The sequence below is a fragment of the Meriones unguiculatus genome, chromosome 4 (assembly GCF_030254825.1).
Source record: "Meriones unguiculatus strain TT.TT164.6M chromosome 4, Bangor_MerUng_6.1, whole genome shotgun sequence".
NCBI lineage: Eukaryota > Metazoa > Chordata > Mammalia > Rodentia > Muridae > Meriones > Meriones unguiculatus.
This window is the reverse complement of record NC_083352.1, coordinates 98,046,811-98,064,873: the sequence shown is the minus strand read 5'-3', so window position 1 is coordinate 98,064,873 and position 18,063 is coordinate 98,046,811. Positions and strand designations below refer to the sequence as shown.

Here is an 18,063-nt window from a genome sequence, read left to right as displayed (position 1 = left end):
GATTCAAGTGAGGAAAGGGGCTCGCTCCTCTCTTCCTCTGTGTCCCCTGGGGAGGGCTGACTGGAATCGGCAGCATGGGGGAAATCAGTGTGGCTGCGAGCGGCCATCGAGAGTTCTGGAGGGAGATGCCAGCTGGGCCGGAGAACTGAGATTAGCCCACGACTCCAGCTTGGGAAGGGCAGGTCCCTGCAGGGAGGTGGAGGGTGGAAGGGACGCCCCACCACACCGCAGGGTCTCGATGTGCTGTTACGAGCTGCTCCTGCCAGCAGCCCAGGGACCCATTTGCAAGAAACCCACATTCGATATTTATCAGCTGGACAGCATTGTGTTAGCCGGAAGCTTCCAGCTGCCAAAAGGCCTGCGGGGAATCATTTTAATAAAGTGGGCAATTGTTTCATAAGATATGAAAACTCAGCTTGCAAGTCCAGAGCCAAAGGTATTTGAGCCAAGACACCTCCTCCTGAGCTCTCAGCCCTGAGCTGAGCTGAAATTCCACATTGGGAATTCAGTTCCTTCACCACAATCCCAAGGAACACCACACACACACACACAAAAGCAACCTACATTCTCCACAGTGAGTGTCAAAAGTGCCAGTGGATGATCAGAAAGGAAGGGCTTACAGGCACTTCAATGAAGTGATCGGTACTGTCCCTCAGGCTTGGAAAAATCCCAGATACCCAGTCCTGAGGTAGCCAAGACCCTCCTATAAGATGCCCTGCCTATGTGGAACCTGGACCCATGCACCCACCCACTTGCCATCTCCCCACTGTAAGAAATAGATTGTGATGTCTCTTTTCAATATGAGATCTGCTTAGAGCCATCAAGGTGACTGACAAACAGGGGTGGAACCCTCACACCCCTTATCTGAGAACCCTGAAAGCTGGAGAGTTACAGGCAGTGGGCTGTGTGACTGAGCCCAGAAAAAAAAGGAGGGGCAGCCTCAAACCCAAGATCCTAAACCAATAGGATATGGAATTTGGGTGGCAGCCAAGTCCCAGTATAAGGGAAGAGAGGACAGAAATTCCTTGAGATTGGTCAATGGCAGGAATTCTTAAAATATCACCATCCTGTGCCAAATCAGCATGCTGGCCCTTGAACGTTTTCTTTATGCCAATGTCACTTTCTGCAGAACAGCTTAGTGAAGGCTGTTTCACTGTCAGCATCTCTTGACTTTATCTTTTACAGTGAGGATCTTTCTGTTCATACTCTTCACATTCTTCCATTATCCCATCCTCTCATCAATCTCCCCTCATCCTCCCATCATCCCATCCTCTTCCCATCCTTCCATCTTCCCACCATCTTTCCATCCTCCCATCATCCTGTCATCATCCTCCCATCATCCCATTCTCCTCCCATCATCCCATTCTCCCATCATCTGCCCATCCTCCTCCCATCATCCCATTCTCCCATCATCCTCCCATCTTCCTCCCAACATCCTGCCATCATTCCATGCTCCTCTCATCCTCTTATCCTCCCATCCTCATTCCATCCTCCCATCTTCCCATCCACCCATCAGTTTCTCATCCTCCCACCATCCTCCCATCATCATCCAATCTTTCCATCCCCTTATCATTCCTGATTTGAAACTCTGTGAAAAATGGCAATTCTGCATTAGTGTTCAGGGAATGAGGACCAGGAAAAGTTGGCAGCACTAGCCGCGAATCTGATTTGCTCGGGAATGATCTCAGTCTTCAGCTTCTGAAGCCCACAGGTGTAGGCTTCTGCCGTTGTGACCAGAAACTGTTTTTAAACACAGAAATGACACTGTGAGCCGAGCTCTGCTGAGAAGTGAAGTTGGGACCTTTCTTAGGAGGCAGGAGAAAGGAAGGGAAGAATATGGAGGGAGCAGAGGTGAACAGTGAAATCAAAGGGAACAAAATGATTGAGGCTCTCTTGCTGGCCTGCATATCTCTGCCCTGGTCAGAGGCATGGTATGATGATGTAATGTGCGGTGCTTCTGGACAGCTGAGAAGGGTATAAAAGTGAAGGTGAGAGCACCAGTTAGAGAAGCATCTTGGAGAGGGGATAAGGGTATAGGCTGCAGTAGAACCATGGAGACGGATAATAAGAGGGAGGGTAACAAGGACAGATAATCAATCACCAGCCAGACTGTGGGGTCCTGAGCCGCTGGAGTACAGCAGAGTCATCAACACTTAGGAAGCAGGGCAAGGAACCAGAGGTGTAAGTGAATGCGTGCGCATGCACACATGTGTGTGCTATGCTGAATACATGCATGTGTGATATACGCACATGTCACTTAATAAGTGCCATGCACAGCCTATGCATGAGAGTGTGGTGTGTGTGCTGAGTTCGTGTGTACACACTTGACTGTACGTGTATATATTTGTTCCATGTACTGAGTGTGTGTTGTGTGTGCACACACACCCTGTGTGTGCTGGGTGTGGTTCACACAGGGCTTTGAAGATTGGTGGCAAATGGGCCTTGGCCTCCACCCCGACAGACGCACAGCTGTATGGGCTGTGCCCCTAGTTTGACTGTATGTGGAGAGCAGAGATGATGGCTGAGGTTAGCTCGGTGGCAGCAGGGGAAAGATTACATTAACGGCAATGGTTACCTCAGGAGTGAACCACAGATGAAGCCGGCAGTGGGGGCTGACAATGAGGCTGTAGCCTGAGCCTGAGCAGTATTGCTCGTGGGAGTGGGGCAGGGGAGAGGGTAAATCTACCTTTTAAAAAAATGTTGGGAGCTTTGCCAGCCTAGGAGTGGATCAGAGGTCTAGGGTCAGGAGTCCAGGGCTGTCCAAGTGAGGCTGTGGCTCCAGGGCTGAGGAGGCACAGTGCAGCACATGAGTGACACACTGAACTGGACTCTCCTTAGTCATCCTCTGGGAAGCAATGATTACAGCTGTTTCTAGAATCCGAGTGCTGGCTTAACAAGAAGATAACCAGGTTTTCCTGTGGGATGGATGAGATCTTCTATAGGCTTTGGCCTCAGAGCTGTGATCTGTCCTCAGCTCCCAGGGGAACAGAGGCTGTGGGGTGGGGCAGGTAGCGACCCACTATTTGATCCCAGGCTGGCAGAGTGGCTGCCAAGACCACCTTGCTAAAGTGCAAACAATGGCTCTTTTCCTCCTCAGTGTTTTCCTCCTCGAAGCTTCTTTATCCAGAGTGAAAACTGAGGAAATCTGTGACACTGACCAATCCAGGTTCCCCCCGGGCTGGCCTGCCTGCTGCCCTTCCCCACTGAAAATCCAATTAGCAACGCTCAGCTGGCTGCTCATCCCTGCATCAGAAAGCTCCAAGGGATCCTTGACTCTCCTCTCCCACAGGGAAGCCGTACAAGGCCAGCTTGCTGAATCAAGCGGGACCCTGGTCCTTGCTCCCCTGTGGCAGAAGGTGACTCTGAGTTAGAGTCGACGGCACGGGGAGGGGACCCGTCAGGAGAGGGTCAGTCCAGGGAGAATAGGGACACAGGGTCGTCACAGGTGTGGATCCCACCCTAAGGCCACATGCAGAACGGTCAGTCGCCACCAGACAGAGGCTGCGCAGCTAGGAACGCCTGCAGATGCTACAGGTCTATTTTGCTTTAAGGCACAAAGCATTGCAAACAATCATTGTATGAACCGGATCGGTAGCCTCGCCCACTAAGGTTGATAACAATGAATCCCAAACCGGTTTGTGTTTATAGACAGGGTCTTGTGTGGCCCAAGCTAGCCTCAAGTTCATTATGTAGCAAAGGGTGTGCTTGAACTTCTGATCCTCCTCCTCCCAAGCACTGGGTTCACACTGAGATTGCAGGTGTGCACTACCACGCCCAGTTTGAGCTGTACTGGGGACTGAACCCAGACAACATCAGAGGCCAGGCTAAGGCAGTTCTCCAGCCAATTAATTTTCAGTAAAGAGATTATCGAAGACAACCCAATGTGGGGAAACAGTGTCTTTCATACAAAAGGGACAAAGGGCAGGTGAGACAGCTCAGGTGGTAGAATGTGACTGCAGCCAAGCCTGACAGCCTGAGTTCAATCCCCAGAGCCAACCGGGAGCAGGAAAGGACCAACACCTGGAAGCTGCCCTTTGACCTCTCAGGTGAGTCTCAGCACACACGCGTGCCCTCACACACAAATAAATAAATAAACAAATAAATCAATACAAACAGAGCAACCCCGCTAATGTAGGCTTGTATACTGTAGATGAAAAGTTTACCCAAATGAGCCAAAAACTAAATGTGAGACAAAAAAACTGAAACTTTTAGAAGAAAGTTGTCATGAATGCATCTGGGATGCAACTCCAAGCTATGACTAAAGAGAAAACGTTCAAACTAGACTGTGTTAATATTAAAACCTTTCGGTTTCAAATGCCACCAATAAAACGGAAAGGAAGCTATTGGCTGCAAGAGAACATTTTTAAACATGTCTGCAACAATGGCAAAGGTAATGTGGGTTCTAAAGGGCAAGATATTTAAATAGACTCTTCTCCAAAGGCCATCTAGAAATGACTAATTTACACAAACACCCTCCATATCGTTAACAGTGATGGAGAGAGAAATAAAACTCACAATGAGGTGCCACCTCAGGCCCGTGAGATGACTGCAGCCGTGCAAACAGCCAGGGAGCAGCCAGAGGCAGGCGTGTGCAACAGTGCCACCACTTTAGAGGGAGCCTGGCGTGTTCTCCAAAGGTTTAATGTGAGTTTACCACACAGCCCAGGAACTCCACTCTAAGGAAAATGAATGGCTGTATACACACACACACACACACACACACACACACACACACACAGAGGGTGGGAGGGCACAGATGGAGACAGACAGAGAGACCGAGAGAGACACACAGAAAGGTTTATAACTATTCACTGGTCACAGCAACTTTGCTCGGGATGGACACAAAGCAGCGACAATCCAGCTGTCTGTCGCCTCATATGCGAATGAATAAACAAAGCGTGGCAAGTCCACGGATACCATTGAAAGGGAATGGAGTGCTAACGTACGCAGCAGCAGATGAAATGAAAGCCTGCTGTCAGTGAAGGAGCCCAGACACAGAGATCACAGGCTCCGTGCTGGGCCATTCTCCCTCTCTAAGAAATAACTGGAGAGTCAAAAGCTCAGACACAAACAGCAAGCCTGGCACTTCTTGGTGGGTTCCCGACAAGGACAGGAGTGGCTACGAGTGAGGGTGAGGGGTCTTCCTGAAACACAGAACCATCCCTCCCATGTGGACAGGCAGACACCTCTTGAGTAATCTCCCTCTGTTTGGGAGAGGCAACTCTGGAAACCTCCCCAAACGCTCCTTACCTGGGAGTGTGTGGTGGAGGCGGGGACTGAGTCTTCCTTCATTTTTCCATCCTGGTTGTAGTGTTGTTATATGCTCTGACTTGGGTCAGACAGACAGACAGACACACACACACACACACACACACACACACACACGCACACACACACACTGCACCCCATGACCTTAAAGCTTAAACCATCTGTTTCCAAATAGCTCATTCCCACGGTGAACTGCAGGGAAAACATTCAGGTGTGAACTCAACCACAGGGTTCCTTCAGACCCCTCCTCAGATCTACAGGGTGCAAGGACCCTACGCAATGGGTCACTGTGGCATCACCAGACACGCCGGATACTGCAGCGGCCATGAGAGTAGCGGGGGGGGGGGCGGACTCACCGATTTTCTGGTTGAAAATCTTGTCAAAGGTTATTTCGTTTCTCTCTGCAAGATACCTCTGCATCACGCTGCGGATACTGCAAGATAAGAGCGGCTGTTAGGGCGAGGGTGTGCAGAGCCCCCCATGTGCTCCAGTGTCCACACGCTCAGTCCCAGCTGGTAGCTCTGTCTGGGGAAGCTGGAGGCGGCATCTAGCTGGAGGAAGTGGGTTGCTGGGAGCCTCACCTGCTGCCTGATCTCAAGTGGTGGCGGCGGGGGGGGTAGGGGGGTGGGAGGGGGATTTGCTTGTTTGTTTGTTGTTTGTTTGTGGATTGACCCTGATATGAGTAAGCAGCCATGAATCTCTCCTGCAGCCATGAATCTACCCTGCCGCAGTGTCTTCCTGCCAGGGTCACTATTGCTGTGATAAACAGCGTGACCAAAAGCTGGCTGGGGAGGAAGGATTAAATAAATCGAAATAGGCTTATGCTTCCATCCCACAGTCCATCACTGAGGGAAGTCAGGACAGGAACTCAAGCAGGGCAGGAACCTGGAGGCAGGAGCTGATGCAGAGGCCATGGAGGGGTGCTGCTTCCTGGCTTGTTCCTCATGGTTTGCTCAGCCGCTTTCTTATAGAACCCAGGACCACCAGCCCACAGATGGCCCCGCCCCTAATGGTCTGGGCCCTCCCCCACTGATCACTAAGAAAATGTCCTACCACCAGATCTCATGGAGGCATTTTCTCAGCGGAATTTCCTCCCTAGCTTGTGTCAAGTTGACATAAAACCAACCAGCCCAACCCTCAAACTATAAATCAACATAAACCCTTCCCCTTTCTCACTATGCATTTAGTCAACACCGACCCAAGAGAGTAAACTGAGGCAGAGAGTCGTTGCTGGGGATGAAGGTCCTGGCTGTGACCACCTGACTGTGCTACTCTTAGGCCTGATGAACCAGTTCACAGAGGAATTTGGAAGAGTTTGGACCTAGAAGTCAGAGAAGCTCTAACATGCTATTATCAGAACTTAATGAGCCGTTCCAGCAGCTGGTCAGAAGGCCAGAATGCCCCAGTGCTGCAGAAAGCGAAGGCCACACCCTGTGGCTCCGAGGGGGCAAGAGCTGCCTTGAGGGGCAGGCCACCAACCACGCACGTTGCATTCTGGCAAAGAGTGTAAGTCTTCTTCCTGCATCTCCAAAACCTGAGCGAGGCTGAGCTAAAAGGAGAGACCTCAGCGTTCAGGCAGGAGTGTGGCAATTGGGAGTCCTCCCAGCTTGCTGACAGCCAGCAGAAAGATGAAAGCGTGAAAGATGAGCATTTTGTCAAAGAATGGAGCCGGAATGTGGGTAAAGCCAAAGTTACAGTTGCTCGGGGTGAGGCCAGAAAGTCAGAGCCTTGTTACTGTGATCAGTGAGGAACTCCTGGACTCCGGCTAAGACAGGAGGAAGGACCTCGCTCACCAGAAGGGGAGTGGTTAAACAAAGAATACCCCTACCCGCCATCCCATCTCAACCTTCCACTCCCTGCCAGGGCACCCAAGAAGAGTGGTTTCTCATTTTTAGCCACAGGGGCTGTGGGGGTGGGGGGAAGGGTCCACAGCCCCATGCATGCATGCATACATACTCCATACATAGACCCTTTCGTGAGCACATACCACACATAGTTTCACGCGTGCAAACACACAGCACATACACACCCCACACACAGCCCTGTGCATGCATGTATATTCTCCCCACACAGTCCCATGCATGCACACATACCCCAAACACAACCCCAGTGTTCACCTAAGGCCCACACGAATACCCCACATGCAGCCCTAACCACATACCCACATAACCCCACGCAGCCCAAGGCACACACAGACAGGAAACCCTGCTTACCAGTCTCTTCCTAAGGCAAAAGCAAAACCTACCAGGTACAGAATTAGTGTTTTTGAACTCATTTCCGTATACCACCAGTTTAAAAAGTAATGAAAGCGAACAGTCCTAGCTATAATAAAATTTAAAACCTGAAATGCCTTAAAATGAAATTTTTCCAAAATATGAATAAGACATTTACAGGAGGGAATTATAAAGCACACGGAGGGAGAACGAGGAGTAGGGAGCTGCAACACGGTTACTGAACACTCAAAAGACTGCCAAATCCTGTTACAAAGTCAGTATGGGCCCATCAGGACCCGGAGGGACCTTCACGGGATGCAGAAACAAGGAACAGCTTACATAAACCAACACAGAATCGAGGGCAGGCAGTGTGCTTCTTGGGGCAGAGAAGGAAGATGCCGGGGCTAATTACGAAAGCAGCATCGTCAGAACACAGCAGAGCTCTGGATGCAGGAGGAGCCATGCAGAAACAGGGGCAGAGACGGGAAACGGAGAAGCGTGGATTTTTCAGCCTGTGAGCCCCGGAACGTGGACCCAAACGGAGAGAAATCCAGTCTGCCAGCCCCCGACAGTGAGTGTGCGCGTGCTCCTTCCACACTGTGCACGCAGCGCGTGTCAGTGCACACAGTGAGGCCGGGGAACGGTGTACGGGGTCAACTCTCCTCCACCTTGTGGGTTTGGGGCTGGAATTCCTGTTGCCCGGCTTGTCAGCAAGCACCTTTACCTACTGGGCCCCCTGCTGGGACAGAAGCACTTTAAAAAAAGCCTTTTGGAGACAAAATTTTGATATATAATATTTGATATGTGTCATAATTAAGTGCATCATATCTTGCTGGCACAGTTAGGGGAGCCTTGTACACGTTCTAACATCCATCAGGGAAAGCCTTGAGCTCCCGTCGCCTCACGTGTGTGTGACGTTTCAAGCTGCCCTCCGCCTTGCCAACGCTTAGGTCGTCCTCTCTCACTTTTAGGCACCTTGCCGCATGTGGAAGGCCTTGTCTCCATTTTTTTGTTTTAACTCTCGTTGCCCTCGTGAGCAAGAGCGTTGGACATGCCCGTAAGTGTGCTGAGTGGGCTCAGTACATCGGTTTTGGTAGGAGTTTCATCAAACAGTCCGCCTTCTCACTGGGCTGTTTGCCTGGCTCTTGAATGTAAGGCTCCTTTCCGTAGACTTCTGGGGGGGGGGGTTGTCACATGTCTGTACGTGTCTGTAGTTTCCCCTAATCGGCCCCTAGCCCCTTCTCTCTGTTTCTCATGGAGTCCTTCTGACACTGATTTAGCTGATGGCATCCAATTTGTTGATCATTTATTTGATGAGCAGTCCGTGCTTTGCAGTCTTCGTACCTCCAAGGACATCTGCGTTTTCCTTTAGAAGTTTCAGAGTTCTTTGGAGCTGGAGAGACAGCTCAGCGGTGAAGAGCACTGGCTGCTCTTGCAAAGGACCAGGGTTCTGTTCCCAGCATCTACATCAGTGCCTTGAAAACACCCCAGTTCCAGGGTATCCAGGGTCCTCTCTGAAACCCATGCACAGGAGCATATGCTTAAAAATAACAAAATAATGTTTTCAAAAAGAAAAAGTTTCTGCATTGTAGCTCTCCTGTGAGGTATGGCAATTGTTTCAGGCTGATCTCTGCACAAAGGTCTCGGCTTCCATATCATCCCTAATGGTTCACCATGGCGTGACAAGACCATCGGTCCTCACCGAGTCACTGGGAGCCTCTCTTCGTCTGCCCCACCTGACCCCTCGCAGAAGCACCATGTGGTCTGGGCTTCCTTGCTTCTTTGCCAGCATTATGGGCTGGCATGGATGACCTGAATTCTTTTCGAGGGAGTTTGGCAGCACCTGAGGTCTCTCTGGGCACTAACATAACTGCATCTCATAGCTACTCACACACCTGCTCTAATTTTCTCCCCATTCACACGGCCTTTTAATTTCCCTGGATGCCTGTTCCCTGCTCTGCAATTTATTTACGTCCGTGTTGCTTATTTCTGAGTTGAGAGATGTCAGGCGCCTGCCAGCTATTGATTCTGGCTTAATTCTTCAGTGGCTAGAAGCCGCACACAGAAACAGCTCTGTTCGTCCTAGATTTGTTGATCTTTGCTTGATGACCCGGCGTGTAATGTACCTTTGAGTCATCTGTGGACATCTGAGCAGAATGCACCTGTGTTGTTCCTGGAAGAACTAACAGGTGAATGGTCACTGGATCGGGACGAGTAGCAGGGCCACTTAGATTTTCCCAGAGTTGGTACTCCTGAGTTCCTGTTTCATTTTCCCAGAAGTTGCTGCGGTGGGAATGCAGAACTCTCAAAACTTTATCCTGACCCTGCCTATGATGCTGCCTGTATTGTTCTTAGCCCAGTTACACACATGAGCAGGGGGTGCTGTGCCTCCGTGGTGAGGGGACCAGTCATTATGAAGCTTTTTCTCTTGACACCTGTCACAGCCTTGGTTCTTCTGCCTATTTCAATTTAAAGCCTGACCAGCTTGCCGCAAGTCTCTCTTGGCTGGTGTCTGGGTTGGGGTCCACTGTCTAAGTATCTGTGTTCCCTACCTGGGTGAGTTTCTGGCTCACAGCACACAGTTGAACCTTGCTTCCCTGTTCTCCTTTAACTGAAGTGTGTGGACAGCTTGTTTTGATTGTAACTATGTGTGTGGGTCAATTTAAGTCGGTTATCCTGCCACTGCATGCGTGTTTCTCATCAACTCCTTTTCTTTGCAGCTTTTCGAGCTACAGCCTCTTAGCCCTGGAAATGCAGGTCGGAAGGTTTTTTTTTAAATCATTTTCATCTTTTACTTATTGTATGTGTGTGTGTACAAACGCGTGTGCATGTTATGGAGTGTGTATGGGGGTGAGCAGACAACCCACGGGAGTCAGTTCTCTCCTTCTACAAAGTGGGTTCCGAGGCTCAAACTCAGGTCACCACGCTTGGCAGCAAACACCTGCTGAGCCGTCTCACCTGCCCTACTCGTATGATGCTTAAGAAATACCCAGTCTGCCATCTAGATCCACCCTAAAACACTTTCAGGGTCTGTGTCAAGAGGATCCCTGTGCCTACTGGTGATCTAAGTCTGCCCCCACCGGAGGCTAGCCATCCATCAGCCGTGTATCTTTGTGCCTTGGTGACCCCTTGAAATCCTGGATGGAGCCATGGAGCAGGGTACAGCCTCTGTGTCTGGCTGCTTTCACCTGGGCCGCATGTGCTTCTCGTCTTCAGCACTGCTGAAGGGAAGCCTGCGGACTGCATATGCCACGTGACTCACGCACTGGTGACTCCAGGAACACTCCACATGGAGGTGACAGCAGGAATGCGCAGTGGTCAGTGTCTGCCCTCTGGCCCCTGTGTGGGCCTGGCTAGTAAACTGACTGGAGCAGACGGCAAACGTGCCGAGCACTTTCCCCATCACCGGTGTGTCTCTGTGACAGAATACCTCTTCACGTACAGGATTCAAGTTATCAAATATTATTATCATGACGCTTTGCCAACAGTCACCCGGGAGAGGCTCTCACGGAGGGGTTGTCTGGATGAAGCTGGTCTCTGGAACAGCCTACGGTTGTGATGACTGACACAGGAAGGACGCAGCCTGAGAGTGGGCAGGACCGTTCCCTGGGCTTCAGACTTGAATGGTGTGAAAGAGGGGAAAGAGTGCAAGGCCATAGGATTCCCGTTCTCACTGCACTTGTCTGTGGGCGGGGCTGATCCAGCTTCCTGCTGCCTTGATCACTCTGCCCTGATGGCTGCAAAAGCCTAGACTTGAGAATTAAAATAAACCTTTCTCCCCTGAGTTGCTTTTGTTGGGGTATTTCCTCATAGCGGCTGGCAAGGGAACTATGGCAGCTATTGAAATAGTTTCTCAGAGTCTATAAAGTTCGTCTTGAAATTGCTTGATGTCCATGAAGGGCATTGATTTCTGAAACCTGATTAAACTCAACTCGTCAATATTTTTCTACCGGAGTCGGGGGTGTGAGGGTGGGGTGGGGGAGAGATGCCTAATCTGAGGCCACAACCTACCCCACTATGGTTTGTTTGTTTGTAAGACATTGGATTTAGCTCTTCACTGCAGGCTTAAAGTACAGCTGGGCTCCTCGGGCATGGCAATGACGTTCCTTGTCTCCTCTGCCTGCAGGGGCTCCCCGCCCTGCAGCATTACTGTAAGCACCTGTCCTCTGGCCCCTGGCCCACAATGGCTGTCCTTCAACAATCAACTGCTGAGATGGGAAAACTGTTCCGTCTCAACGTTGCGCCCCTGTTGATCTCTCTGTCCCTTCCTCACTCAGAGGCTCACCTGAGGGCAGGCTCACCGGAGCGCCGTCGTAGCTTTTGAAATCGCACAGAGAGCGAAAGAAAGGATAGACGCTCCCGCTCAAGGCGATGAATCACTGTCATTCTCCTCCTTCAGAGTTGCCGGCTGGCCATGAGCTTTTCAAACAGGGTGCAGGGTGTGATTTCAAAGTGAATCTAGGCGAGCGCATGCTCAGCCCTTCTCATTTTGTCCAATACTGCCTTGAGGAAGGGACCAGGCTCCAAGCCGCATGGACTGTTTGCTGATTCACCGCCTTTGGAAGACCGGGCCTTTACTTCTTTGATGAACTAAGAAATCCACTTGATTTAGTATCTCACAAGTTATGACTGGCTCACACACAGCCCCGACACCTCGGGAGACTGTTCCAGGAACATTCTGACTCCTGCAGTTGGCACATTCACCAGCCCAGCACTGACTCCATCCTGACTCTCAATTCTTGCCTTATTTACCACGCTGAGACTTTTGAATCTGCCTCATTTAAAGGCTGGCAATCTCAGAGTCTGATCCACTTATAAACAGGAGTTTTCAGTGCAATTCGATTTTCCTTTCTAACCCCTACAAACCTATTCTATGCCTATGTCCTCATTTCCTGCTTGCATCTTCAATATTTCTCTCATTTAATTACTGGCTCAGAGAAAGCGGCTGCTCTTCCAACGTCGAAAATGGAAAAAAACTTGAGATGTGCCAATAGATTCATGTGAGGTACGTCATAGACTTACGTGCGGAACCACAGAAATTCCCAAAGAAAACTACAAAATGTCTTCACCACTGAGGATTAAACAAAGACGTCAGACGAGAGAGTAAAGTGTGGGCTACAGGGCTGGTAGGTCCTCATGTGAGGACCGGAGCTCAGGTGTCCAGAACCCATGTAACATCTAGGCCAGCAACATGGGTACCCTATCCTCTGGGGGCAGCAGAGACAGGCAGCCCAACCCCTGGAACCTGCCAGTGAGACCTGGCACCAAAACAAGGCAGAAAGTGGTCCAAGCAGACACTGGACATGGACTCTGACCTCCACGGCTGCACGTGCGAACACACAACTGGGAACCATGGGAAAAACTGAGCCCGTCGACACCAAAACTTCCCCCTCGCCATCAGAACTCAAGAGGGTGAAGGATAAGCCACAGCAGGAGATAAACGACTGCAGATCACCATCGGGCTAAAGCCTGAATCCAGCACACATGGAGGTGGTTCCTTACAAGTCGAGAACAAGAAGACACCAAGCAGGGGCTGGAGACAGCTAGGGATGAGAACATCTGCTGCTCTTGGTGACGGCCCAGGTCCCCACACAGCGGCTCAACACTGTCTGTGACCTCCGTTCCAGGGCACCCACCGCCTTCTTCCAACCTCAGAGGACGCCAGCTGCGCACGTGGTACACGCAGGCAACCGCTCGTACGCATAATAAACAAATATGAAAACGAGATTTAACGAGAATGTCAATCAAAAACAAAAAAAAAAAAAACAAAACCGTATGTGGCGCCACACTCCTGTAATCCCTGCATTTTGGAGGTGGAGGCGGGAAGATCAGAAGTTCAAGGACATCCTCAGCTACATAGAGAGTTGAGGGCCAGCCTGGGCTATGTGGGAAGCTGCCTCGGGGGGAAAAAAATCAACCTGATATAAATGAGCAAAAATGCAAACGAGCGAACGCTTCATCGGAGAAGATGTACGGAGGATGAAAACTCATGTGAAGGAGCACATATGAGCCACCGGGAAACAGGACTTGAAACCGCAGTGTGACCCCACCACGCACTGTCCGGGCCACCTCTCTGAGAAAAGAGCAAACTCGGCAAAGGCGCAGACTACTGCACATACTAGGACCGTGGAACAGACACTGCAAAGAGCTTGGCAGTGCCTGGAAGTCCAATACTGCCAGGATGCCCACCTTCCATTCCTGGGCACTCACCCCAGAAATGTGCGAGCACACAACCAAACATGAGTTGACATGCAAGTGACTGGTAATCTCAGCCTTATCCACCATAGCTAAAAACTGGAAATAATACACATTTCCTTGAAGAGTCGAGAGGGTATCTGTCTAATGGAATCATACTTGGCAATAAAAAGGGATGAAACAGGCAGAGGCAAGTGACCCTCTGAGAGTTTGAGGCCAGTCTGTTCTACATAGTAAATCTAAGACTACCCAGAGCCATGTAGTGTCTCAGAGCCAGGGATCAGAAGGAGATGAGCATAGTTAGATCCCAAAATAACTGCACTGAGTTAAGAAAGTGAGGCTTTCAATGTCCCCTCCCCCCATAACAGTGCATGGTCCTTGGTGAATGGAACAAGGTCCTAAGGATGATGTGTGGCATTACCTAGTACATATACTTGTATGTTTGATTTGGTGAAATCAAATTTATTATTAAATTTTCTTATAGTTCACTATGTGTCTGTCTGTCTGTCGTAAATTCCTTTACTTTTTAAACTTTTAAAAAATCTACACGTATGGGTGTTTTGCCTGCATGCACCTCTGTGTAATGTGTGTGTGTGTGTGTGTGTGTGTGTGTGTGTGTGTGTGTGTGTGTGTACCTGGTGCCAGAACAGGCCAGAAAAGGGCATCAGATGCCCTGGGACTGAAGTTACAGCCAGCCATGTGCGTACTTGGAATTGAACACCGTATGTTTGAATGCGTGGTCCCCAGTTGGTGAGACTGTTTGGGAAGGATTAGGAGGCGTGGCCTTGTTGGAGGAGGTGTGCAGTTGAGGGTGGGTGTGCCGTTCCCAGGGTGTTCTCCACCTCCTATGAATCAGATGTAAAATCTCAACTGTTGCTCCAGAGCCATGCCTGCCCGCTGCCACCATGCCCCCTGCGCGATGGCCATGGGCTCTTATCCCTCTGGAGATTATGGAATAACCATAAGCACAAACAAACCCTTCCTTCTGCAAAGTTCCTCGGTCATGGTGTTATCAGAAAAGTAACTATAAGACACAGGCAAACCCTGAGCGTGCAGGAAACAATGTGACAAGGGACCTGATTTCCAGGGAGATGGGGAGACTTCAAGAGGGAAGAGCAGTGGTAAGACTGAGGAGTCTAGACAGATTGAAAAGGAAAGCTAGGCAAATATACAGGCCATAACTGAAATACAAATTAAGGGGAAACATTTTTTTTTTAATTCCAGGCTTCAGCACTAGTGTTTTTATTTATTTATTTATTCATTCCCATTACATCTCAAATGTAGCTCCGTCCCTCTCCTCCTGGTACCTTCCCTCTGTCTGTCTCTCATTCTCTCATCCCCCTTACACTCCCCTCCGCTGACCCTTAGAAAAGGGGAGACACCACCACCACCCACCTGCAAACCGGCCCCAGCACATCCCGTCTCATCGGGACTGTGTACTTCCTCGTTCACAGTGTCCTGGCAAGGCAGCCTTACCAGGGTGGAGTGATCGAAAGGCATGCAGCGGAGACCATGTCAGAGAAGCCTCATTCCCATTCTGGAGGACCCACAGGAAGGCTAAGCTGCCTTAGCCTTCTGTACATCTATGTAGATGCCTGTACATATATGTGGATGGTCTAGGTCTAGTCCATGCCTGGTCCCTGGTTAGTGCTTCACTCTCTGTTAGCTCCTCTAGGCCCAGGTTAGTTGGGACTGTTAGTCTTCTGACTGAGTCTCCACAGGATGGTGGAGCTGCTGTCAGTTCCAGGTGGTTCTCTTCTTCAAGGAGAAACTTTTTCATCTTAAAATATTGCCAGGTGTGATGTGTCTAATCTCAGCACTCAGGGGCTACGGCAGGAGGATCATGAGTTTGAAGTCAGCCTGGGCTAATAGTGAGACTTTGTCAGAGAGAGAGGGGGAGGGAGAGAGGGAGGAAGGGAGCAATGATTCATGTGTGGCTTGAAAGAACACCTGAAGTAATTTGTATCTGAAGAGAGCTACTAGCTCTGGTGAATCATTGCAGAAAGAGCTAGGGATGGAGCAACCTATCTGCCCAACAGAAAGGGAAGGTGGAGGGGGAGGAGAATGGCCAGGTGCTGCTAGTGGACGGATGAGACTGGGGTGAGGGTGGCAGCCGTCACATGGCTTGAGGCCGGCCGAGGTGGCGTTCCACATGCTCCTCTCTCCTTCTGGGCACATCTGACAGTTTTCACACAAAGTCTGACAGGATCCCATTCTGGCCTCCAGCTTCCTTCACAGCTTAAGCCAGGATATACGACACATACTGACTGGAGTCCAGTAGCTTCCTTAAAACTGAGTGGCAGCTGGGGAGACGGCAGTGCTGCCTGCCTGGACAATGGAGACCCTGCTGAGTGGCCTCGGACCAGACAGCTCCACGGCTAAAACGCCTCTGCTGCTAAAGCAGGTCAAAGGGCTGGCAAGATGGCTCAGTCGACAAAGGCGCTTGCTGCCAAGCTTGGCAACCTAGGTTCAATACTGAGGATTTACCCTGGGAAAGGAGGGGGTGATCCCTGCAAGCTGCCCTTTGACTTCCACGCACCCCCCAGTTAATTAACTGAAGGACCAGCCACCTGGTCTCCTCGGGTCCAGAGAAGAGATGTGGAGCCCCAGTGTGTCACTGCTGGAGCTGACTTAGTGGCTGATCTAAGTGCAGAGCTTCCACAGTTAAACCCACCGAGCTCCACCTGAGGTCTGGCTGTTTTACCATAGTGCATAAATATTTTGCCCGGTAGGCATCACATTCCCGTAAAAGTCTACTTGCACAGGAAGCAGGTGGGGAGACCAGGCCAGCTGGTGTGTGCATGCAAGTGCTCTGCAAACCACGACAAACAGCACAGCCAGACAACGGTTGTCACCATTCATCAGGGCCACAAACCACAAGCCAGCTTCTTTAAGGAAAAAAAAAAAAAAAAAAAAAAAAAAAAGGCTCAGCAGTCGCTTCAAACGATAAGCTCTTCAAAATGAAACTGCGGGATTTTCGGTGTTTTGGTTTTTTTTAATGTACAGTTGCTAGAGATTTTCCACAAACAACTCATTAGGCATACTACCCAGATATCCAAATATCCAAAGTCACCATGGAAACTTTGCTCCACTGTTTAAAGCTACTGGACCACACAGGCTGCACAGTAGGCTGAGCAAGTGTCTCACCATGCGGACGAAGGCCAGCTCTACCCTGGTCTCCCATCCTCCAGCTCCTCCCTGGTCCCCTCCATCCCCCAGCTCCTCCCTGGTCTCCCATCCCACAGCTCCCCCCTGGTCCCCTCCATCCCCCAGCTTCCCCTGATCCCCTCCATCCCCCAGCTCCTCCTTGGTCCCCTCCATCCCCCAGCTCCTCCTTGGTCCCCTCCATCCCCCAAGTCCTCCCTGGTTCCCTCCATCCCCCAGCTCCTCCTTGGTCCCCTCCATCCCCCAGCTCCTCCCTGGTCCCCTCCATCCCCCAGCTCCTCCCTGGTCCCCTCTATCCCCCAGGTCCTCCATGGTCTCCTGAGTAGTTCACCAGCCACTCAGCCCTCAGTCTTGCATATAAACCCCACAGCCTGAACAATCCAGCACCCAGTCACTTGTCCCTGAAAGCACACACGCCAGCAAAGTTGAGAGACTTCAAAGCTCCTTACGGTACTCCAACAAAATCTGGACAGTCAACGTCAATCCGTGTGCATGTGCGTTGCAAATATACGCCCACGTGTGTATTTGAGTGTGAGGAGGTCCCGGTCTTTGGGTTTCCTCCTCTGTCATATGCTACCTTTTTCCCTTTCATTTATTTATTTATTCATTACAGCGGGGTCTCACTGTGCGGTCCTGGCTGGCCCGGATCTCACGGAGGTCGGCCAGCGTCTGCTTCCCGAGCACTGGAAGACACGCACCACCCTGCCCACACCCCAAAAGCTCCATCTTTGTCCAGACAGAGTCTCTCCCTGGGCTTGGAGCTCACAAATTCCGTGAGGCTAGCTGGCCAGCCATCCACAGGTAGCCTCCTGTCTCCATCCCCTGCACCAGGATTACAGGCAGGAACCACTGAACACATGTGTGCTCAAGACACAAACTCCTGCTTGCAGGACCACCTCGAGAGAGTCGGGCCACCCCCTGCCCCGCCCCAGTCCCCTGTCCTTCGCAATACATGAAACATATTTTGGATTTCATCAGCCAAAAAAAAAAAGAAAGAAAGAAAGCTCGCCACATACAAAGGTGAAAAGACTGCATCTGAAAGGCGACCAACACCTGAGGCCGTTGGTCTGTCTCTGGTGATCAGAACCACCTCTTCAAACTGGGTTCAGGGGTCGCTTTGAAATCCACTCAGCGCCAGACTGTAAGCTGAGAGAGGAGAGGAGAGTAGGACCGTATCTAAGCCTGGGTTTTTCTTACCTGGAGAATTCCAGGGCTGCCTCTT

At 50.7% G+C, this 18,063-nt stretch overlaps 1 protein-coding gene across 2 annotated transcripts in view; it reads right to left on the bottom strand.

Moving 5' to 3' along the window:
- Positions 1 to 18,063, bottom strand: part of Grk3 (G protein-coupled receptor kinase 3) — a 91,382-nt gene that overhangs the window by 58,708 nt on the left and 14,611 nt on the right. For both annotated transcript variants that reach the window (XM_060382603.1, XM_021646322.2), the window contains exon 2: positions 5,625 to 5,701. In XM_060382603.1, the coding sequence (XP_060238586.1) occupies positions 5,625 to 5,701 (77 nt within the window). The remainder of the gene's footprint in view (positions 1 to 5,624; positions 5,702 to 18,063) is intronic.